The 25,531-nt window shown below is 39.8% G+C and overlaps 1 protein-coding gene across 4 annotated transcripts in view; it reads left to right on the top strand.

Moving 5' to 3' along the window:
• Window positions 1-20,440, top strand: part of LOC124795251 (tubulin epsilon and delta complex protein 1-like) — a 133,607-nt gene extending 113,167 nt beyond the window's left edge. For 3 of the 4 annotated variants that reach the window (XM_047259189.1, XM_047259192.1, XM_047259191.1), the window contains 3 exons: window positions 2,840-2,989; window positions 5,825-6,001; window positions 19,778-20,440. In XM_047259189.1, coding sequence (XP_047115145.1) covers window positions 2,840-2,989; window positions 5,825-6,001; window positions 19,778-20,188 — 738 coding nt within the window. In that variant the 3' untranslated portion in view covers window positions 20,189-20,440. The remainder of the gene's footprint in view (window positions 1-2,839; window positions 2,990-5,824; window positions 6,002-19,777) is intronic. The other variant, XM_047259190.1, reaches the window with a different exon arrangement.
• The last annotated feature ends 5,091 nt before the right edge of the window (window positions 20,441-25,531 follow it).

Genomic DNA, 25,531 nt, shown 5'->3' with positions numbered 1-25,531 from the left:
GGGTCAGTATCGCATCGCATGTTACTACACTTATCCAGAATCCAAACAATCTTCCCCAAGGTTGGCTTCCACCAGTTTCTCCATTCTTCTATGCACAATTTGTATTATTATTTTTGCGACAATGATATATTAAACTAACAGCTGGGCAATATTCACAACTATCAGCACTTGCTTTCTTTGGAATTGGGGTTATTACATTCTGCCTGCCTCATACATCTTGCACACCAGGTGGAATAGTTTCGCCATGGTGTGCCTAATTGAATTGTAAGTCATGAAAGTACTAGACAGGCAATGGTTTCTAATGTATTTTACAGCAGACAATTTCAACCGATGTACTTTCTATTTTGTAAAGTCCTTAAAATTAAAATGTGTTACTTGATTTTCTGTGTTAGCAATCTTTATTTTAAATGTGTAGCCAAGATTCTGATTCCATTATTATGGTTTTCTTTCTTAATTTAGTGTACTTATTATGACAGTCTACATCAGGTGTGAGCAACCTTTGGTGGCCACGGGCGTGATTTGCATCCTTAATTAAGGAAGAGGGCCACCTTATTATATGATGCAACATCAGCACTCTTCGTGTGTAAAGTCCACCTGTGACATTAATGTTAATGAAATAATGCACTGATATGAATGTCACCTCTTTCCCTACACACCATACCAACAAATTATACCTCAAAACTTGTGTTTTTGAGTGTACATTGATTTTACTTTCACCTCATTTGTTACATCTACACTCTGCAAACCACTGTGAGGTACATGGTAGAGGGCACATCCCATTGTACCACTTATTAGGGATTCTTCCCATTTCATTCACATAGGAAGCACAGGAAGAATGATTGTTTGAATGCCTCTGTGTGTGCAGCAATTATTCTGATTTTATATTCATGATCCCTATGTGAGTGATGCGTAGGGGATTGTAATGTATTCCTAGTCATCATTTAAAGCCAGTTCTTGAAACTTTGTATACTGACTTTCTCAGGATAGTTTATATCTGTCTTCAAGTGTCTTTTAGTTCAGTTCAGTCAGTATCTCTGTGACACCTGTGACCATTCGTGCTGCCCTTCTCTGTATACGTTCCATATCTCTTGTCAGTCCTACACACTTGAAGAATATTCTAGAAACTTGTCACACGGGTGATTTGCAAGTGATTTCCTTTGTAGACTGATTGTACCAATAAACCGAAGGCTACCACCTGCTTTACCCACAACTGAGCATATGTAATCATTCCATTTCATATCCCTTCTTCGCTGTCTTACAGTTAGCACTGTAACAGCTCATAATTTCCAAAACTGAATTCATAGGTCTTCGTTTTATAGTATCGCAGAATAAGTACCCATAAAGCCTATTTCATATCCCTACAAAGTCCGATACCCAGGTATTTGCAGGAGTTGGGCAATTCCAGCAGTAACCCATTGATATTATAGTCATAGGATACTGTTTTGTGAAGAGCACACAATTTTACATTTCTCAGCATTTAAAGGAGGTCGGCAACCTTTGCACAGCTTAGAAATCTTGTCTAGATCTGATTGAATGTTTATGCAGCTTCTTTTAGATAGTACTTTATTATAGATAACTGCATTATCTTCAGATTGTTCACAAGGTCATTAATATACAATATGAGCAGCAAGGGTCCAACACACTTCTATGGGGCACACCTGAAGTTGCTTCTACATCTGACAAAGACTCTCCATCCAAGATAAAATGCTGCATCCTCCCTACCAGAAAGTCTGCAATCCAGTCACAAATTTCACATGATACCCCATATGATTGTACTTTTGACAATAAGTGTAGGTTGTGTTATCTTTCTTTATGTGTCATTAAGATTTTTTCTTTATTTATGTTCTTCAGTAGCAATGTTAAAAACTTGGGTTACAAAATTCTGCAGCCAGTTTTTGTCTCCATGAACTTACTATTATCTCAGGAAAAAATCAAGCCATTACTGTTGTGGTGATGACAAATGATGTTCTACTAAATTGTGGTCCATTTTAATGTAAGTCTAGGAAACGAAGGTTGCTGCTGCTTTGGTCTATTTCAGAACAGTTCCATATTTGAAATAAATGAATTGAAATTTTTTATTGCAAGCATCTTTGTCTGTATTCAGGAAAAGCTAATCAACATAAAGGACAAAATAGTCTTTTCATTAAAAACGAAGGTTGCTGCTGCTTTGGTCTATTTCAGAACAGTTCCATATTTGAAATAAATGAATTGAAATTTTTTATTGCAAGCATCTTTGTCTGTATTCAGGAAAAACTAATCAACATAAAGGACAAAATAGTCTTTTCATTAAAATTAGAGAAGTTTGTAGTATTTGGGTGTGAAACTAACAACTAGTAGTAGCAGATGAAAAATTGTTTCATACTCCTGGTACAGTAAATCAATTTTATCTTTGTGGGACCACCAACTACCAACCATTGTTTTTGTTTCTGTTTGGTTTCTATTTGGGAAGACAAACCCACATCTCATGCATAGTAAGAAATCAAGGTAAAGTATCAGTTGAATTCTCTTCAAAACATTTCAAACTTCACTTAAAAATTAGGTTTTACATTTTGTGTTGGTCAACGTCCAACAAATGTTGCACGCATATTGCACAAAGGTTTCACTTAGCTCATTTCTCTCTCTCTCTCTCTCTCTCTCTCTCTCTCTCTCTCTCTCTCTCTGTGTGTGTGTGTGTGTGTGTGTGTGTGTGTGTGTGTGTGTGTGTGTGGGTGGGTGGGGGGGGGGAATTGCCATTTTTTTTTTTCTTTTTTTTTTTTTTTTTTTTTTTTTTTTTTTTTTTTTTTTTTTTTCTATATTAAATTCAATTTGTTCTCACTTTAAATAGTATTTTCTTCCACAGTTGGAGACAAGTGTGACCAGCAATCAGAAAGCAGATGTAAAAAATGATAATGACTGTATGCATTATATCTTGTTGATGGCTGGTAAAATTAGTCATAATTTGAAGATAATTACTGAGACAAGTAAAGAAATGATTAGTTTGGTTTCCAAGGTAATACATCATTTATGCACATATTTTCTGCTTTATGTTAATTATTTTGTTTAAATTTATTAGTAGAGGTTCAGCTTACTGTCCATGACCAAAATTGAAAAATGTAATCAAAGAATTAAATTTTTAATCAGTAGGGGTAAAAGTGCTGTGAAAATAATATACTTAATGGAAAGGATGAAAGTGTAGCGAACAACAGCATCAAGAAAAAGAAATATCTTGCTCTTTGACTAATATCCTTCACTAAAGATGGAAAAAGTGGGCAAATTCTCAGTTTTTGTACCATATTTTCCTAGCATTGTTGTCCATTATTTCAGTACTCTTTTATTTGTATTGTGTCAGATTCATCTCACCAATTTCACTGAAAAAAAAATTTTCTTGTAAATTTTGTCTTTCACAGCTCGTGATTGTGCAGTTTGACACTGAAGATTCCCAAGACTGCATGCATTCATTTTGCATTTCTTATGTGGACATGTGGTGATTCGTACCATTTTGATTACATTACATATTAAATGACAGTTTAAGTACTCATGACACAGGGTGTCAGACTACTTCAGTAGCTGTCATTCTTGACATTTTCGTGGCTTAGAGTATTCCATGAAGTTTCAGGATTGCAGCTGGATATCATCAACTTCGTGCCTTGATATTTCGGCTGACAACCATTCCTTCAGGCGAATGTTTTGCAGTGGAGATTGCTAGTTCACATCGCTGCCTTTATACCAAAAATTGGCACGAAGATGCATACACAAAGGCAGCCACTACATGAGTGACATCTGCCATGTTTTGTGCCCTCTTAGAATATTGCTTTATCTATGGTGCACAGGTGCATATGTAATGTGATATTACACGACACTCATGGATTTAAACTTCAGATGTCAAAATTAACAAAAATTGTCAGTAGATGTGCAATGGGTCCCACAAAATTATTATTATTGTTATTTTTTTTTTCCTGCAGAAATTAAAGAAATCACTGGGCCCCATGCTCATCTAGTTGAAAGCTGGCATCACAATTAATAAGATCTCATGCAAAATGTGTTTATATTTATTCCTTAATAATTGAGTCCCAGAAGGATCACACTGAGGCCAAAACTTCTGTGGCAGAATAATCTATGGAATGTTCTTTGGAGATGAAAGGCTATGGCTGGCTGACTAGGCTGCAAAACGCAAGTATGGCGATCATCTTCAACACATCTTTGATGCAGTGTGCACATTCTTTCCAATATATGCTTTGCCACGCTGGCAAGATATTCTGTAAATTCCTGCCTTCTGCAATTCCAGATCGTCCTTTGGTGAAGCGAGAAGTGCACAAGTCTTTGTAGGTGAGTGGAAGGTTACCTTGACGTGATGTTTCCTTAAGATTCTGTCTAATTTCGACAAAATATTGCCAACATACAGAAGGAATGCCCTGGGCTCAAAATGCTCCAGACACAACGTGTACCTGGTGCACCAATGTTTTATGGACATCCATAGTTGTGCCCACAAGATCAAGAGGAGAAAGAGCAGTCCAAGTCCTTGGCATTCCTCCCGTTCATTCGCAGTATTTCATCAAAATTGGGTAGAATCTTAAGGAAACATCATTTTGGAACAATCTTCCGCCCACCTACAAAGATTTGTGCTCTTCTCAGTTCTGCAAAGGACAATCTGGGATAGTGGAAGGCTAGAATCTGCAGAATACCTTGGTAGTGTGGCAGAGTCTACATTGGACAGACAGTGGGCAAAAGGTACTTTGAACATGATCACCACACTCACCTTTCACAGCTCAGTAAGTCAGCTATAGCTGAGCATGGTATCTCCACAGACATTCCATAGATTATTCTGCTATGGAAATCTTATCCTTGATGAGATCCTTCTGGGATTCAATTATTAAGGAATCTGTGGAAATACATTTAGCACAAGATCTTATTAATTGTGAGGTGGGTTTCAGCTGGTTAAGGCGTGGGACCCAGTGATTTCTGAAACCAGGAAGAAAACATTTTATGACCAACCACACATCTAGCATCAGTAATTTTTTATTAATTTTGACATTTGATTGTTAACACCTCAAGTGCACGTTCTGAAAGAAAGCACGCATGTAGTATCACATAATGCAGGCACCTGCACATCATAGATGGAGCATTCTGGAGGACTACGATTCAAACCCACATCCCGCCACACACATTTAGGTCTTCCATGATTTTCCTAAATCACTCCAGGCAAATGTCAGGATGGTTCCCTTGAAAGCGCACGGCCAATTTCTATTCCCATCCTTGACACATCTGAGCTTGTGATCCATATCTAATGACTTCGATGTTGATGTGATGTTAAACCCAAACTCTACAGAAGTTGCTCATCTAGTGGCTACCTTTGTGCATGCATCTCTGTGCCTGGTTTTGGTATAAAGGCAGCAATGTGAACTAGCAATCTCCAGTGCAAAACACATACCTAAAGATGGCTGAATGTTTGTGACCCAAAATATCATGGCAAGAAATCAACATTATTCGGCTGCAATCCCGAAACTTCTTGGAATACTTCAACACAGGTAATTTATCACAAATAAAAGGTTATATTTCTATTAATGAGCAGATTAACATTAGCAAGATGTATAGTTTCTGGTACTGAACTGCAATATAAGATCTTTAAGGTAATTACAACCTTTTTTTGGATGATTGTCCGCTGTCCACTCAAAACTTTCCTTCACTAATGGCCCACATGTTGACATTTAAATCATTTTTCTTCATTGTGTCTCCTGTTTCTAACTGTGCTCATTTCTTATAAAATTATGGCTTCTGGAAGCTAGTTGTGTAGCTACAGTTTAGAACAGCCATGTGCCTGAAAAAGTGTTTTACTCTTTTTAATTAGGTACATCAGAGCACTGCTACCATCACTGGCCTTCCTCATCTGTCAGTTGTTCAAACAAGGCTATTAAAGGATCCTGAAAAATATGCTAGTGAGTTGCAAGAAATCAAAAGATTGGCTTTAGTGATTGAAACATGGAAACAATGGCTTAAAAGGTCCACATTGTTTTGGGAATGGATGGTAAGATAAAGTTGATGACAGGTGTCTATTATTGTTTTAATCTTTCTAATGCCAGCTGCTCAACAAAGCTATATGTGTATCATCCAGTGCTATCCCTCTTTTTCTCCCTTGGCAACAGCTCGTTTTTCAGGGGTTGGTCCTGTTGGAAGCGGGATTATCTGAAGCTGTGGAGAACTTGACACGTTATTTCCATAGCATCTCATGAAACCTCTCACAAAAAAGTTATCTTTAAGGCTCCAGTCCTAGTCCCATAAAGCAAGTCACAATGGCAGGAATTCAGTATATTGAGCCTGACATATTACAGATATATCTATTCTCTGAAAACCACTTGCCCCATGGACAAGTGGATGGCGGACGGTACTCCTGTTCCATTCACATATGGATTGCAGGAAGACTGACTGCTCAAAGACCTCTGTGCATACGATAATGAGTGTAATGTTGTCTTCATGATATCTATGGGAGTGATACTTAGGGAGCAGTAATATAATGCTAGATTCCTCATATGAAGCTATTTCTTGAAACTTTGCAAGTAGGGTTTCAAGTGATAGTTTGCCATTTGTACTGCCCTTTATTTTTGTAATGTTTCTTGTTAATCCTATGTGGTTTTGGTTCATACACTTGAGCAGCGACTGTCTAGGATGGCTTCCACAAGTGTTCTGTAAGCAATCTCCTTGTAGACTGATTGTAGTTTCCTACTGGCCTGTCAGTGAACTGGTTCTGCCACCTGCCTTATGTTCAACAGAGTCCATATGTTCATTCCATTTCATATCTTATTTTTTCAGATTGTCACTCAGTTATTTGTATAAGTTGATAGATTCCAGCTGTGGCTTATCAATGTTGTAGTCATAGGTACTTTTCTCCCATTTTGTGAAGTGCACAATTTTAGATTTCTGAAAAAGTTACTAAGACATTTTGTCATTTATGGTTTTATGTTTGAGGGTGACTAACTTAAATTACTCACAAGGGGAGGTCCCTAGGGGCGCGATCAACTTTTTGAAGCAATCTATACAGTTTTGAAAGCTAGGGTCCCAGGTGTCACACTCTGGAGCTGTTCATCAAAATGGATTCTCACTTGTAAGTTATCAACAATAATTTTATGTGATGCTCTAGAGCAGTTGTAATCAACCTGGTTCTTACTGCTTACCACTTGTGGGCATTGCAGTTTTAATAGTGGGTAGTAGGCAGTTGAGGGTTAAAGGTATTTGCATTAGGTTTTAATAAAATTTTGAAAAAGTGTTTGGTAAGTAATTATTATTTTATACTTGCTGCAACTCTGCTTTATAAATTTCATAACAGAGTTACTTCCCTACGTCATAAATCACCTTCATTGTGGAAGATGAACTAAGAGCCCAGGCACTTAGCCTTGCATCACTTTACTCAGTCTGAACCCGAGTGCATATATGTGTATGCAGCTTGATATTCTGAACAAGAAAATCTAAAACAGTCATAGTCAACCTGGTCCTACTGCCCAGTACTGGGCAGTCCAGTTTTCATGGTGGGCGGCAGGCAGTATTAGCTGCTTTATAAATTTAAGGTACCTCCGTGCTGTATAAATTACCATTGCTGTGGAACTGGTGGATGTTTAAAAAAAAATTACTACTAACAGAAATACAAAAGTGGGCAGTAAGTAAGTAAGTTTGACTATCACTGCTCTAAAGCCTTAAAAATAAGCATTACATGGAGCAGCAGCGTAGCGTAGTGGTTAAGATATATTCCTAACATTTGAATTCTGTCAGTTGAAAATTTGATTTAAAATCTTCATTGAAATATTTTGGATCATTATTTTTATTCAATTAGACAGTTTATTTCTAATACTTTGCTGCGTTTTTAATTGTGGAGGCACACCTGCACAATCCGCCACTGTATTGTTTGTAATGAGTGCCAGCGGTAGCCGGGCAAAGCAAGCACGCCACAGTCACCCATAGTCAGTGCCCTAGTTAACAAATGTGAACATGTTGGGCTGCTGCCAGCGTGGCCTCATCCACTTGCATCTTCTCTGCCATACACAAATGTTCTCAAGTCAGACCTGATCCATGCTGGTGTGCATTCTGTTGTCAGTGATAGGACTCTGGTCTTGGACAGTTAATAGTTGTGTGTTCATGTTTCTCTAAGCTTGTCGTTATTCAGTGTGCAGTTTGCAGCCAACGTGGTTGTCAATAAAGAGGGTGGATACAACAGTATTGGCAACAAGTATGTTTGTCCTATGCGTGTCTTTCGCGAATGAAATGGATCCGGCATTGGTTCAATTACTGTAACAACAACAACAACAACAACAACAGCAGCAGCAGCAGCAGCAGCAGCAGTTAGATTGGAGTTGTCAGTTACTTACAAATTTGCTGAGAGCAGTATCCCCCTCTCCCTTCCCAGCCACTGCCACCGACACAAACACATGCCCACCTGCCCACTGCTCTCTCTGCTCCACAAATCATCGTTTGGTCAGTTATAGAAATCAGCCCATTCCTGTTCAGTGAGAGTTTGCGATAGACATTGAATATCATCTTGCATGAGGAGGATCACGTTTTTGGCAGTAGACAGTGTACCGTTGGAGAACATTTTTGGGTTCCAGATTAAAGATGCAGTCCATCCTGTTTCTGATAATTCTGTTCCAGGACCTGGATGACCTCTGCTTTGAGCCTGGTCCCTTGTTTTCACAAGGTGTACGGGCGGCAGAGGATTTTGGGACATGTATCACCCATAAACCAACGGCCATTCCTAAATTTTGTTGTACTTGGCCTCTCCCATTTGCCCTGAGATTGGCAGTCAAGGAAGAATTTGATAGGTTGCAGGGCCTGGGTATCACTGAATTGATACCCTCTAGCCAATGGGCTACCATAGGTTGTCATTCACAAACCATCAGGGGTACTACGTTTGGGTGGAGATTTCAAATACACAATTAATGCTCCATCGATAATGGATTCTTATCTGATTATGTAGACACAAAATCCTTGGAAGCTGGCGGGCGGCGATGTAATTGATTTGGTGGAGGAATGTCTACAGCTTCGTCTGGATTCTGCTTCCCAACAGACCATGGTTATCGACACCCCTTCGATTTGTACAGTTACACATTGCTTGCCTTTAGGCATCACATGACCCCCGCTCTTTTTCAGTGATTCTTAGAACAGTTTGTTGTACAAACTGTGTAACCTGTGGCGCTCTCTCTCTCTCTCTCTCTCTCTCTCTCTCTCTCTCTCTCTCTCTCTCTCTCTCTCTCTCTCTCTCTCTCTCTGTCTCTCTCTCTTTAAGACAAAGGTAGAACGTGTGAGCCATCTTCTTTCAAAGGATGATGTCCGTCCTATGCGGCAGCCACGAAACCTGAAGGATCTGCCAGCAGTTTTGAGGAAGTCACTTACTACACAAAATTAAATGTGATGTATGTCATTCATGTCGTAAAAAATTGAAGAATATAGGGGTTCCCTTTGTTTAGTCAGCAGACTGTGACAAGACATTCAGTCATAGAAAGACGTTGCTAATGTCTCAATATCGTTACACCAGGTAAACAGCTGGTTCTTGTTGCGGACGCATCCTAGCACAGACTTGGTGAGGTTTCGTGTCACAGTGAGCCAATGGATCTGAACAATCTCTGGCATATGCTTCAAAGACATTGATCACAACTCAATGCAGTTAGTTGCAAGTAGAAAAGGAAGCATTGTTTATCATCTATGCGGCCAACAAGTTGCACATTTTCCTTTATGAAAGCAAATCCCATCTTGTCATCGACCATACACAACTTGTGGCACTTCTCATCTTTCTGACAGGACTCTACAAATATTTCACCTGTGGGGTATATTTTTAAGTAAGTTGTCTGTACAAGATTCATTATCATCCCACTGCACTTCATGCCAGTGCAGTCCCGCTTGCCCATTGGTCCTGACCCAGAACACAGTAAAATGGAAGTTGTGTGTTTCCAAATCAATGATCACGCGCAGCAGGTGTTGGATAGACTCATGGTCACAGTAAAGTGCCTAGAGAAGGCCACCTGGCAAATCCAGTGGTCTGTCAAGTGTCTCATTTTGTGTCGAAACATTGACCTAGGGGCTGCCGCTAAGGAATCAGGCCAGCTCCGCAATTTTTTCCTTCTTCGTAATCGGATGGCAGTGGTTGATGTAACACTCTACCTTAGTACAGATTTGGACGTAGTCTGCATTGTCATCCTGTCGGTCCTGTAGTCCTGAATCCTTGCACTTCTCCAGTGTGGCCACTAGGACATATCTCACAAGAAGATGCTAACATAGCATTTTTTTCTACTAGAATCTGGTGCAAACAGTGTGTTGAGCGTGAAGTAGACGCCGTGTGCACCTGCCCCCACTCCCTCCCTACACACACACACACACACACACTTACTTACTTACTTTTGCTCTGTGTCCCACTGCATATTACCCATGGGATAGCATCCACGTTGATTTTGTGGGTCGTTTCGGTCATTCCATGTAGTTAGTAGTGATGGATGCACTGTCAAATTGCCCAAATATCATGTACATGCAGTCCACTTTGGCAGACGGTACTGTATGGGCTCCAACACAGATTTTTACGATCAAAGTATTGCCACTGATGATAATCTCCAACAATGGACCACAGTTTGTCTCAGTGTTGTTCCACTATTTCTCCATCCAGAAAGGTAATACTCACTTCACATCTGCGCTATTTCACCCCCAATCAAATGGTGTGGTGGAACAAATGTTGCGTACATTTAAGATGCGGTTGGCAAAGTGTTTGGCAGATTTGTCTGCTGATACAGCATTGCCTCTGTTGCTAAGCAACTACAGGACCACCCCGCTGAATGGCTGCAGCACAACGGAGGTTCTATGTTGCCACAACCCTGATCGCTGTTAAACTTGCTTTGTCCTGCGCCACAGCCTGTGGCAAGGCCGTGCCCTTCACGATATAGTGTTGGTGGTCCAATCAAAGTATGCTCCTTGATTCGGCAGCAGCCAGAATGAGTGCCAGCTACAGTTCAGGAGACACATGGCCGGCGAATGATCACTGTGGACATCGGTGGGGCATCACTCTCCTGCTGTTGGAATCAGCTAGACCTTCGGTGAGGCAATAGCCCACCATAGCCACAGTGGATGCTGTTAGAGGGTCGGCCTGCAGGCGCCATTGTTTCCTAGGGGATGGGCGCCTTCCATGGGTGTACCAGTGGGCATCAAGACAGAGCTGCTGCCTGGACGCTGACCACCCATCGGAGTGCTAGGCAACCATTCCCCTATTGTCACTGTCCCTCTCTCTAACTGCTGCATGGTGCACAGAGCCCCCATGCTTGGGGGCATTACTATGGTCAGTGCACCATCGTTTGGACCAGTTCAGTCCATACACTCTACCTGGCTGGCGACAGCTGACGGCCAATTCTTGCAGGGGTGATGCCTCTTCGGATGCTAACGAGCCAATGGAAGCTAAGGCTGTTGCCTTTCAGCTGTCATTGTCACATCTGGTGGTTTCCTTGTCTGTGCTGGCCTCTGCCAGCACCAGTCTGCCCAGCATAGTCCTCCTTTTTTGCGCGCTGATGCCTGTGGCACCAGCTCCGCGGAAGAGGGGAGGGACACGATACTGTGCCTTTACAATCTGCCACCACAGCATTTGTTTCTGGTGCCAGTGGCAGCTGAGTGAAGCCGGTGCCCCACCATCGCCTGCAGCCAACACCCTGGCTGGCACATACGAACACATTGGCCATTGCAAGTGGGGTCTCAATCAGTTGCATCTTCTCTAGTCAGACCAACTCTGTGCCAGTGTGCATTCAGCTGTCAGTGATAGGACTCTGTACTTGGACAGTTAATAGTTGTATTAATGTTTCTCCAATGCTGTCATTATTTAGCATGCAGTTATCAGCCCACGTAATTTTTGTGTATGTAGTGGTTGCCAATAGTGTGTGTAGATACAGCATTAATCATCATATTGACATTTCCTCTCATTTTTTCACTTGGAATCCTCACGCATGTGATTTCACTTATTTCTATGTACCTATCATAATATTTAAATACCTGATAATAGTATTCCGCTGGTTAAAAAACAAAAGACAAAATAATCCACTTTTATTGGCTGTGTAGTGGTGCCAAAAATGTATGTCATTAGATGTGTACTTTTTGTGTCTGCTAACATTACACAAACATTTAAAGCTAATCCTTGTTGCACTATGGCCAAAATAATGCAGATGAAGAGTGAATGAAAGAAGGGATTAGGAATAAAATTTGAACAAAATGAAGAATAGAAAGAAAGACTGCAGATACATGGATGAAAATATAAAATGATAAAACAGAAGAAATTAAATTTAATACATAGAAACATTGTGCATGTTATTTTAAAGATTCTAAACAAAAGAGGAATGACAAGAATAAAAGATTGGAGCAAATAAAAAAGTCAATAAGATGATTAAAATTACGCAGTAAAGGATGAGAAATTAAAAATTGCATGTACACCAATTAATTGAAGAAAAATAATGATCCATCATATTGATAAAGATTTAAAGCTTACGGGATTTGAACCCACAATATTAAACACATTGGGGATGCATCTTTACCACAACATTATGCTGCCACTGTATGTAACACTATTAATTTTAAGGCTCTGGAGTGTCGTGCAACGTTATCGTTGATTACTTGCAAATGAGGGCCCACAATGATGAATGGTTTTTGGTAAACAATGGACTCATTTGGTTGTAGCTTTACATATCAGTTGAATTACTCTTTCATTCTTTTGCGTGAAACAAGTATATGGGAGCAACAAAGGGAAACAGTCAACACAATCTGTTGGTGTTTTGCACATTGACTGAGTTATTTATTTATTTAAAATGAAACCAGTCCTCAGTTTTTCTGTCAGTTGAAGCATGTATTCATTCATTCATTCATTCAGCTGAAACCACTGTTTAGTGGTTTAATTGACTGAGTTATCCAATTATTCTTCTGAGTGAAACAATTCTGTATTATTTTGATTAGAAGTAGTAGAGCAGTGGTATATAATACAAACAGGGGTACACATACTCCCAGAGTGTATCCCCACTCCCAGCTGTGAGCGAAAACATGTCAGTGGATATGCCAAAGTTAAAATGAGCTATATACATGTTCATTTAATTATGTACTGAAAAACAATGACTTTATCACCATTTAAAACTAATAAATGGATTGCTGTGCATTGAATTGTTCCAAGTGCAACTAAAACAACATTAATAAAGCTTCTTTGGCAGTACAAAGTTGAGCGAGCATAAAGTTCTCCTAGAGGTACAAGAAGAAGAATGGAACATTGTCAAATTTTTGCGGCTGTTTGGATTCCATTTTATTGAATCAAAATTAAAATAATCTAGCAGCCTCTGAGATTGCTTGTGCCTGCATCCCGCTGCTGCCAGGGCAGGGCAGCAGGCAGCAGGAGGAGGTAGCCCGTCTCTGCTAGTGCAGGTCCAACAGTACTGCATTTGCACTGGCCACTGAACTGCTTCTTTTTGTACCAGCTGCACCCCTGACCCCAGCAGTAGGAGGAGGACGAGGAGGAGGCGGCGGCTATGCGGCAGCACCATGTGGCTGACCCAACGTCCGTTGCCTCCCATGGAAAAGAGTGAAAAAGTATGGAAGTGAAATCACTAGCCCAGAGACCAAGTGAAAGCATTCATTTAACTGAAGTAACCAACAGAAGATACTTGTCCGTCAGTTGTCTCACATTAAGTGAAATCATTCAAACCTGGAGAGCCCCAGTCACCCGACCCTCCCTCCCAGACAGTTCCAGCAGATCTTAAACTTTTTTTCTGTACAAGAATGTATGTGGTGACTTCAATACGAATTTTGTGTATGATGGTGCAAGAAAAAGGACGTTGGTAGATCCCCTAAGTTCATATGATCTGATGCAGACTGTGTGTTTCAACTACGGTGCAAGGGAACAGTAGCACAGCCATAGACAATACTTTTATTCATTCTTCATTACTAGATGGGCATTCTGTTGGTAAAGGAGTGAATGGCCTTTCAGACCATGATTCATAAATTTTAACACTAAAAGGCGTTTGTACTCAAACAAATGTCACATATAATTACAAACTATGTAGGAAAGTTAATCCAACAGCAATAGAGTGTTTTAAACCTTGTCAAGGAACAAGAGTGGCAGGATGTTTATAGTGCTGATAACAGATGATAAATATAATGCTTTCCTCAACACATTTCTCATGCTCTTTGATAGTTGTTTTCCATTAGAATATTCTAAACGGGGTACTAGCAGTAGTAGGCAGCTTGAATCACTGACTAGTCAGATAAGGACATCATGCAGATCAAAGCGGGAATTATAAAAATGTTAGAAGTAGTCACAATCAAGCTACTGTATCCCATTACAAACAGTATTGTAAGGTGCTTAAAAATGTTATTAGGAAGGCAAAGAGTATGTGGTATGCAAATAGAATAGCTAATTCACAGAATAAAATTAAAACTATATGGTCAGTTGTGAAGGAAGTGTCTGGTCAGCAGCACAAAGTCAAAGATACAAAGTCAGTTCATAGTAAGAATATTTCTGTTACTGATAAATCAGATATATGTACAAGATTTAACAATCATTTTCTGAACATTGCTGGTGAGTTAAATAAAAATTTAGTGTCTGCAGGGAATCTTAACTTTCTTGGCAAATGCCTTTCCGAGATTGATGTCTGAAATACTCCTCTGTGATACACACAAGGGGGAGATTGAGTCAATAATTAAGTCACTGAAGACTAATGAGTCTCATAGTTATGATGGAGTGCCTAGCAGAATATTAAAGTACTGTGCTGCACATGTTAGCCCTGTAGCCATATTTGTAATTTTTCCTTCAGGAATGGTCAGTTTCCTGAATGATTAAAGTTCTCAGTAGTAAAGCCGCTTTATAAAAAGGGTTAATGTAGATAATTTTAGAGCTATTTCTATGCCATCAGTGTTTGCTGAAGTTATTGAAAAGGCTGTGCATGTAAGGATAATTGATCATTTTATATCACACAATTTGCTACCAAATGTACAGTTCGGCTTTAGAAGTCTCTTAACAATTGAAAATGCTATATTCTCTTTTCTCTGTGAGGTACTGAATGGGTTAAACAAAAGGTTTCGAAAGCTAGGTGTTTGATTGTGTTGATCACAAAATATTGCTCAAGAAGTTGGACCATTAGGGAATAGGGGGAGTAGCTCAATTGGATCACCACTTACTTTAGCAACAGACAGCAAAAGGCCATTATTCACAATGTTTAGAATGGCTGTGATGTGGGGTCTGAGTAAGGTACGGTCAAGTGCGGGGTGCCCCAGGGATCAGTGTTGGGGCCACTCCTGTTCCTTATTTATATAAATGATAAACCCTCTAGTATTGCAGGTAACTCCAAAATATTTCTGTTTGCTGATGACAGTAGCTTGGTAGTAAAGGATGTTGTGTGCAACATTGGCTCGGTTTCAAATAGAGCAGTTCATGACCTATGTTCATGGCTTGTGGAAAACAAACTAATGCTAAATCACAATAACACTCAGTTTTTACAGTTTCTAACACACAGTTCAGCAAAACCTGACATTTTAATTTCGCAGAATGGGCGTATGATTAGTGAAACTGAACAGTTCAAATTTCTGGGTGTTCAGATAGTAAACTGCCGCAGGAAGCCCATGTTCAGGATCTTGTTCAAAGACTTAATGCTGCCATTTTTATTATTCGAAGGGATCTGAAGTGAGTGATCATTTGACATGAAAATTAGTCTACTTTGCTTATTTTCATATGGTATTATATTTTGGAGTAACTCTTCGCATTCTAAAAGGATGTTTTTGTCTCAGAAACGGGCAGTTCAGGCAATCAGTGGTGTAAGTTCATGAACCTCTTGTTGACCCCTATTCACGAGTTTGGGTATTTTGACATTAGCCTCTCAATATATATAATCCTTACTGTCATTTCTTGTTAACAATATTAGCTTATTCCCAAGAATAAGCAGCTTTCATTTGGTCAATACTCGGCAGAAATCAAACCTGCATTTGGATTGCACTTCCTTAACTCTTGTGCAGAAAGGTGTGCAGTATACTGCTGCATCCACTTTTAGTAAGCTACCACTCGAATTCAAAAGTCTTAGCAGTAATCCACACACTTTCAAATCTAAACATGAAGAGTTTCCTCATGGGTCACTCCTATTCTGTCAAGGAGTTCCTTGAAAAATTAAGCTGATTCTTGTTGTATTGTTGATTGCGTTTACTTGAGCTTATGGACTGACTTTTTTTGGGTTCATAAACATTTTATTTTTATCTATTATTACTTTTATGTTGTAATTTCATGTACTGACACGTTCCATGACCTTTGAAATTTGCTCCTTAGTTTGGTCCTTTAGAACCTGACGTGTAAATAAATAAATTTGTGATACAGGTTTGTTTCAGTAGGGACTTCAGGCCAACACAAAACACCTTGATGACATAGAAAAAACACCGTTCTCCATGATAAATTTTTCATGCTGTAATGGAGTGTGTGTTGATGCGAAACTTCCTGGCAGATGAAAACTGTGTGCCGGACCAGGACTCGAACCCAGGACCTTAGCATATCGTGGACATTGTAAAGCTGAAGGCCAGGTCATGAGTTATGCTGGATGACTACTTTATCTCTTACATTCTAGACTTAGCGAAAGTTGTTCTGCAAAGCTAGTGGGACTAGCATGTGCTGCCTTATGAGTCTCTGTCATGCAATAGAAACAGTATCCCAACAGCTCCCATGTAACATCTTGAGCGTATATACCCGTCAGGCAGCTAATGATTTTCTCTTGTTTAGTGATAGTTCTTTTCAATTGAAACTTCCTTTTTCAGTTGATTGCTGGGCATTATTATCCTTGCAGATATAGGTGACACATTTGTAAAAATATTTTGCTGCTTATTGCTTCTCCAATTTCTGTTAATTCTATATACTTTCCGTTGAAACAATATTGGATTTTGAATACATAGTAAATACACTGCACCCATAATACCATTAGACCTGCATCTGTAACTTATAAAGTCAATCACAGTCTCTTGGAGGTGACTGCCTAGCAGCAGTGTGACTCCACACCAACTACCCATGAGCCACTTGGCTGCAAAAGATTCAGACTAAAAAGCTGAAGACAGAAAACTATTTAGTGGACATCAAAACTTTAGTGTAGTGTTAGAGCAAACTGCAGTCTTGCTTCTCAGGAAAAGTTTCAATTTGTTGGTTCCAACAGTACGAAAAGGATAAATTTCTACTTACCACATAAAGGAGGTGTTGAGTGTAGACTGGCAAAGTGAATAAGACTGCTAATTATTATTCAGCTATCGGGCTAAGTCCTACATCAGACAGACAACAAAAGCACGTTGACTCTAGTAGAAATTGCATACATGTGGCCACTGTTTCCAGGTGTTAAGGCCTAACTGCTTCTGTGTCTTACGTGAATAGTGATCTTTGACGGATTCTGTATTAGGGGTATGGGAGAGCCATGGGTGGGGAGGGGGAGGAATATAGGAGTGAGGGTGGCAGAAGCATGGGGAAGCTATGCTGGGAGGGAGGGGAAGCAAGGGGGAGAGGAAAAAAGTAGTTGTGGGAAATGAGCATGGAGGTGCAGTAGCAGGATAGAAGATAGGTCTGGAATGGGGGCAGGCCAGGCGATAGGTTGGTGGATTTCATGGATTATTTGTTACTAAAATCAGGTTATAGGCTACACACAAATGGTTTTGTTTTTGTTCTCCTTCAATCTGCAGATGAATATTAGGTAGCAGATGAGCACACTGAAAACTGCACTACATTTCAAGAATTCATTCTTGTATTGTTGTGCAGCAAAAGAGCACAAATTTGCTTTCCCAGGCCTGAAAATGTATCAGTGTCTCTGTCTATTCATAGGCAAGTGCAAAAAGTGTATTGTTGTACATTTTCTTTTCTTATAACTAGTTGTTGTTTGGTATAGTCTTTTAATTACTCTTGAATTTCTGTGAAACTGTATAAATCTTTGCTGATGCTGGGAAACCTGCTGCTTGAGCAGTGTGTCCCTTTGACAGTTTGTTAGTCTCAATACCAAGCAACAAAATCTGCACCCACACCTGTCAAAGATAACTAATGTAGATTCTGAAATATCCTGGAAGAAATATGAGAACATTACCTCAGTTTCAAACCAAGAAACTTGAAAATTGGACAACAATCTTTGCAGTATTAGTACTATGCGGCTGAACTCTCACGATTTGAACTGCACTACCAATGTGCTTGCCTATCAGCTTATTTTAAGTGCAGGTGTCCATTAGATTTAAAAATCTTCATTATTGTCCTAATACATTTTAGTAGTTATTTATAGTGTACAAAAGCTGTGGGTTATTACATTTGTGTTACTGGCGAAAACTGCCCCTAAGCTTCCTGCTTCATAATTTGTATACTGATCAGCCAGAACATTATAACCAAAGACCTACTATTGATATAAACCTGTCTGAGTGATAGCAGCATCACTTGGTGAGGAGTGGCTGCTAATCAGACACATGCCTGTTGCACATAGTATCAGTGAGTGTGCTGTGTGTAGGATGGGACAGGTGTTTGTCCAAGGGCAGATTGTATTGTCCCGGAGGCTGGGCACAAGCATTTCAAAAACTGCACGACTTGTCGGGCGTTGGAGGAGTGCTGTGGTGAAACCTCTTCCAGACATCATGGGGTTGGTTACCAATGTCTGACGTAAGCTGGGCAACCTGGTAAAACAGACAGATGGCGAATTGTGGTGGCCCTAACATCGGACTTTAATGGTGGGTAGAATACAAGTGTGTCTGAACACAAAATGCACTGAGCACTTCAAACGCTGGTTCTCCACACTCAACGATCGATAGATGTATGAGTGCTAATACCACAACGTGGCAACTACGACTGCAATGGGCACATGACTGTCAGCAGTGGACATTATTGTGGTGGCAGTGTGTTGCATGGCCCGATGAATCTTGCTACTTTCTTCATGATGCCAATGGGAGGGCATAAATCCATCATCTCGCAGGGGAACATGTCCTTGACACCTACACTGCGGGATGGAGAGAAGCTGGCATTTGCGAGTCCAGTGTAGATAGCGTAAGGCACTGTGACGGCCAAGGAGTATAATACACTGGTTGCAGACCATGTACACCCCTTCATGACAGTCACGTTTCCCAATGGCTGTGAGAGTTTTCTACAAGACAGTGGGCCATGTCACAAGGCCAGGAGTGTGGTGGAGTGGTTCAAGGAACACAGTGGCAAGCTCCAGTTGATGTGCTGGTGCCCCCAACTCTCCAGATCTGAACCCAGTCACACACATCTGGGATGTGATTGAATGTTGTGTCAGAGCTCTTCCTATCCCAATTCCTCCTCTCCCCCCCCCCCCCCCCCTTGAATTTATAGGAATTAGGTGACCTGTGTGTGTACATGTGGTGTCAACTCTCTCCAGCAACCTACCAAGGCCTCGTTGCTTGCATGCCACTGTTATTTGTGCCAAAGATGGATGTACCGGCTATTAGGTTGGTGGTCACAATGTTCTGGCTGATCAGCATAAGTACAACATTTTTAACTTTGTACTTGTATAATAGCATCGACATATCGACATCTATCTTACTGTTACAGGCAGGTCGTTTAGTTTAACTGAGAAAGGTGGCACTTCAGTAAGCACTGGATTTGCACTTGGAAGGAATGTAATTTAAGTTGGTCTTGGTCATATTGTTTAGATTTTTTTCAGTATTACTCTAAAACAGTGTAGGTGAACAATGTCAAAGCCAATATCAGTACCTAGCATTTTCAAGTTTGTACTCCATACTAATGACTTGTATGTTGGCAGGGCATTAAACTATATGTCAAGAGTCCTTTCTTCATGCAAAATATGTTGTTTTTCAGGCTGGTGTGCTAATTGAAAGGAAGAATACGTCAAGGGGCTGCTTACAATTGTACAGTAAGGAGGACTTCACAGAGTTCATAAATTCGGTTAGGATGATGTTGAGATCGTATTTCTTGTTGCGAGGTCTAATTGAACATAATGACCAAAAGAACGAGACTACTACTCATTCAGCAGAAGAGCAGAAACCAGAGCTATTACAGGATAAACTGAGAAAAGTAGAAACATTTCAGTTGCCAAGATTAATTCTTCAGAGCAAAGATGATACTACAGTATTGGAAAAATATATTACTGAGACAGACATGTTAGTTAAAGAAATGGAAGTAAAGTGTAATCTAATGAGAGAAGAAATATTATCACAGCTGAAAATGAGTATGAAAGGTGCAAAATACATCTGTCTCTTTAACAGATGACGTTTCAAAATATTCAGGTGAATTTTATGTAGAAGTGTACAGGAACAATTTTTTTGATGATTTAGCAGTGTGTGAGTGTGTGTGTGTGAGAGAGAGAGAGAGAGAGAGAGAGAGAGAGAGAGAGAGAATGCTACTGTATGATGATGTCTAGCTATTAGTTTACATATTAAGATATTTTAAAATCTAAGTTTCAGTGGCATTCGTTACTGTAAAAGTACGCAAATAATAAAGGTGTGGCTGTAATTTTCTGTACCTGCAGTGCTAAAGAAAGCATTTTTTGTGTAAAGAATCTTGTCCAGATAGACCCTTATTAAACCCTCCCTCCTGCCCTCCTACGTCGTCAAGCACTCAGCATGGATTGTTACAGTGTTGTTCCCCTTCAAATGCAGAAAACTATTTATTGCTGGATATGCCAGCTTATTAATGTGTTGTGCATTGTTTGGCTTTTCTATCAGAGTGGAACAGTACTGTAGATGGAGTTTTTAATGTGTGCCAGGTCAGGAGATGTGAACTTGTAAACAAACAAAAAATTGTGTAATTTTTATATCTACTCCTTGTACAATACTGGTGATATTGCTATTTCAGCTGACGTCCCTGTGATCCAAGATGGCTCCCTGGACCTTACGAAAGGTGGAACATGGTTCGTAATAGGGTGTGTAATCACAACACATGACAATGTGCACACTGCAACATGCTTCCGTCGTGGCCTCTTGAGTGGTTAAGAGTTCTTTTGCTAGGGCTTTCAACTCCTCCACAACAATTCCTGAATGGTCACTGGTGCATGTAGATGTGCTGCAATATGTCTGAACTTAAATATTTTGCATACAAGAAAGAATGAAAATTATTCTCAAAATATTATTTTATTTATGAGAGAAAAATGAATTATACGTGAAGGATAATATTCACACACGTTTTAGTAGTATTTCGCTTTATCTGAAGAGTTGGTTAATGAAAACCCTCACCACCCCAAAAGCAAGTTTGTTTAGTCCACAGCCACTACGTAACTGAAATAAATCGTAGCAACATGTCTATATAATAGAGGGAAACATTCCACGTGGGAAAAATTATATATAAAAACAAAGATGAGGTGACTTACCGAACGAAAGCGCTGGCAGGTCGATAGACACACAAACACAAACATACACACGAAATTCAAGCTTTCGCAACAAACTGTTGCCTCATCAGGAAAGAGGAAAGGAGAGGGGAAGACGAAAGGAAGTGGGTTTTAAGGGAGAGGGTAAGGAGTCATTCCAATCCCGGGAGCGGAAAGACTTACCTTAGGGGGGAAAAAAAGGACAGGTATACACTCGTACACACGCACATATCCATCCACACATACAGACACAAGCAGACACTTCCTTTCGTCTTCCCCTCTCCTTCCCTCTTTCCTGATGAGGCAACAGTTTGTTGCGAAAGCTTGAATTTCGTGTGTATGTTTGTGTGTCTATTGACCTGCCAGCGCTTTCGTTCGATAAGTCACCTCATCTTTGTTTTTATGTAGCAACATGTCTGTTGCATATAATAGTTTTCTAGATACTGAAGTGACAAAGAAACTAGTAATTGCCCCCTTTAAGCTTTAGTTCGTCAAATAGTTTATTTAATCTTTGTTGCACTAGATTGTTCCGACATATTTCCTCATTACAACATGTATTCTTTTATGTACAGTTAGGCTAATATTTCTGTTATTACAAATGCATTAAATTAAACTTCCATAACTATGAAATTACCAACGTCAGCATCTAAAATATTAATTTACCAAATCTGAACAGTATTTCAATGGAATGTTCATCCTATTGCAACAATGCAAAAATCCAGTAACACTGTCGTCAGCCTGAAAGTTTGTTTGAACATCTCACCACTTTAATAGGCATAGCCCTGTTGGATTCTGTATGTTCTTCCTTCCTCTGACCTTTGAACTGGAGTCACAGGTTGATAATACAACATATGGCATCTGTTCAACAAATCCTCCAAAAAGCCCTTTTATAGTCATATTATATGCCCAATACAGAGGATGAAAACTGTTATGCAGTGGATTTGAGTTTTGTGCATCAAAACAAAATCTAACGTCTAATTAGTTGTTTTGATGGTATTTTGTGCAACCTACCTAAAGCATTTGACTGTGGGAATCCCAGTATTCTGCTAGGTAAATTGAAGTTTTGTGCCAGCCAATGGACAATATATTTACTGAAAAGAATTTGGAAAATTGTACTTAGCAATGTAACCAATATAGTCTGGGGACATAACTGACCAGGGAGAAATTATGCATGGGATTCCCAAAAGCTTAATTTTAGGTCTGTTCATGTTCGTCATATGTACAGGGTTGCCACAAGTTCTGAAAAAAATCCGGGAATTTCAAACGTGTCAGGGAAACACTGGAAAAATCTTTTTTTGGTTTGTTTACTGAGACTTCATGTGTCATCGCAATCTGAGCGCAGTTGAGTACCTGTGCGCCTTCCCTACTCCATCATTCTGACTGCTTTTCCCCTTTCTATCATTCCCTTCAGCTTGCAGTCACTTCTTGCCACTAGCCTAGCAGTCGCTGATGTGAGGGAGGGAAGCATGAGGAGTAGTTAGTTTGGATCTGATTCTCAAAGACTGTTGATGCAGCAGCCGGAGACGGTGGTCATGTGTGCACGAGTTGTGTCTGATTGATTAAGTGAATGTGTGTGTGCTCTTGTTTTCTGACAAAGGCTATGGCCAAAAATTTAGTTTTGGGAGTGTGATTGTCTTTTCTGTGTGTCTGTCTGCGGCTCAGCCATCATCTTTATGATGAGTTGCTACCTATCATCATTATTATTATTATTATTGATTCTCAGAGTATTTGCGCAAGTTATCTGTTGCGTGGATTGATCACTGCAGGCTTATTTCATCAACATGGTGTCTTCCTGTATGACACATGAATAGCTTGGCATTGATTGACAGAGTTAGTGGTTGTCCTGCTGAAGAATATAAAGCCGAATTGGGTCTGAGCTGGCAGGAGGGCCCTGCCAATAATGCTCGAAACTTTCTCAATTAGGGAGAGATCCAGCGACCTTGCTGGCCAAGGTAGTGTGTGGCAAGCACAAAGACAAACAGTAGAAACTCTCGCTATATGCAAGCAGGCATTATCTTGCTGAAATGTGAGCTTAGGGTGGCTTTCCATGAAAGGCAACGAAATGGGGTGTAGAATATCATTGACGTACCGCTGTGCTGCTAAGCTGCCACGGATGACAACCAAAGAGGTCCTGCTACGAAATGAGATGGCACCGTAAATCATCGGCTGTCTGGCTGATTGATGGTAGTCAGTGCAAGGGGGTGCCGTGAGCTCAGCCCCTTTCTTTGAGCCATCTATTTATGGCCCTTGTAGTCACTATTGAACCAGTTGCACATCATATCACTGATAACAGTGAACCTGGGGCTCTGAGTGAAAGTTTGCTCGGGCCTCTCCTTCCGTCATCTCTCTTTGTCAATCATTTCCTTCTTGATGTTGTGTTCGGCCATGTTTCACCCTATCCTGCCAACACCATCGACTAGTGGCATAGCTCCCGTTCAGATGTTGAGTGATTTACCGATTACCCCAACTGCCTTCTTTGAGAGCAACTACACGTCCTCTCTCATATACAGACTTCCACGATGGGCCAAAATGCAGGCCATTTCTGTGGGTATATCTAAAAGATCGGGTCTGGCAATATGAAGCCCATCGTTTCCCACTAATGTTCAGGCCCTGCCCATCAGATCTAGTCTCACCAATCTGCCTGCAGGCCAAGTGTGTGTGTGTGTGTGTGTGTGTGTGTGTGTTTGTGTATGGCATAATGTAGTGGATTTTCGTGGCTTAAAAATCTACCCAGGATTGCAGCAGGCTGGAGGCCACAGGTGATACATTTCAGGAATTGTGACTGTCTCACTGCAAGTACATTGTACAGAGTGACGTTTTATAAATATTTTATTTATTCTAGTACATTTTGACACTTTGAAAGTAGTTTATATATTAGACAGTATGGACGATAAGGAAGAAGAAAATTGTTGCAGTTTGTACGCTATGTACTCACAAATTCCATGAAAGAAAAATCATACAATACGTGTAAAATAATAGACATAATACAATGGGAAATAACTTACAATAATGAACATAGTAGAAACAACTTTTTTTTTTTGGGGGGGGGGGGGTCATGTACATTGTTGGTTTACACAACTATTCCCTGCCTTATACACGTCTTTCAAGAGGCCTACTTTTTTCTGAGGTTGTATCTGAAATTGGTGAAGGTATTTTAAATGTGTTTTGTTTTATTGAAATAAAATAACATCAGTGATCTTATTGAAAAATATATACCATTTGGCTTGCTTTCTCCATCTGAAAATAGTTCATTGCAAAGGTGTTGATTTTTGCTCACACATTTAGAAATACTGAAGTCCTTACATCTTTTGTAAACTTATGTCGTTAATTACCCTTGAGATCTCAAAATTTGTCAGGGGAAATTCTTAAACTTGTGGCAATCCTGTAGACGATCTTCCATCTAACACACAACAAGCAGAATCAGTTCTTTTTATAGATGACACTAGTGTTTTAACCCATCCAAGCATACATACAGAAACAGAAGAAATGGTGAACAAAGTTCATTAAAGAATAAGTAACTGGATTTCTGCGATTGGTCGCACCATCAATTTAAAAAAAAAGACAATTGCACATCTGTGGGTACTACACCCTTGATAAGTGTAACATGTGAAGAGGAAATAATAAATAGGGTAGAAACTTCGAAACTGTTAGGAGTCTATATTGATGAGAATTGAAATTGGGTAAAGCACATTCGGAATTCTTATAACTCAGTTCATCCTCTTGGAGTCATTCCAAATCTTGGGGAGAGAAATTAGTAAGTTGATGTATCTTGCATATTTTCATTTAATAATGTCATATGGAATAATGTTCTCGAGTAATTCATCTTTAAGAAATTAAGCCTTCATTGTGCCAAAATGTGCTGTAAGAAGAATATGTGATTCTCACCTATGACCATTTTGGTGGGAGTTGGGCATTCTGACTACTGCTTCACAACATTTATTCCCCCATGAAGTTTGTTGTAAATAATCCACCACAGTCTGAAATAAACAATTATGCACATAACTACAATATCAGAAGGAAAAATGACATTCATTACTCCAAATTAAGGTTTTCCTTAGCACAAAAAAAGGGGTGCACAATGCTGGAACAAAATTGTTTGATCATTTACCCAGTGATACAAATTAACTGACAGACAGCAAAGTAAAATTTGGAAGCAAACTGAGAAAGTTTCTTCCTGACAATTCCTCCTATTCCGTAGAAGAATTTGTATTACTGTAATGTGTAAAAGGTGGTAGGTAGGACTGACTGAC

Source organism: Schistocerca piceifrons, chromosome 4 (assembly GCF_021461385.2).
Source record: "Schistocerca piceifrons isolate TAMUIC-IGC-003096 chromosome 4, iqSchPice1.1, whole genome shotgun sequence".
NCBI lineage: Eukaryota > Metazoa > Arthropoda > Insecta > Orthoptera > Acrididae > Schistocerca > Schistocerca piceifrons.
Note: the sequence above shows the minus strand (reverse complement) of the source record. Positions and strands in the feature narration are given on the sequence as shown.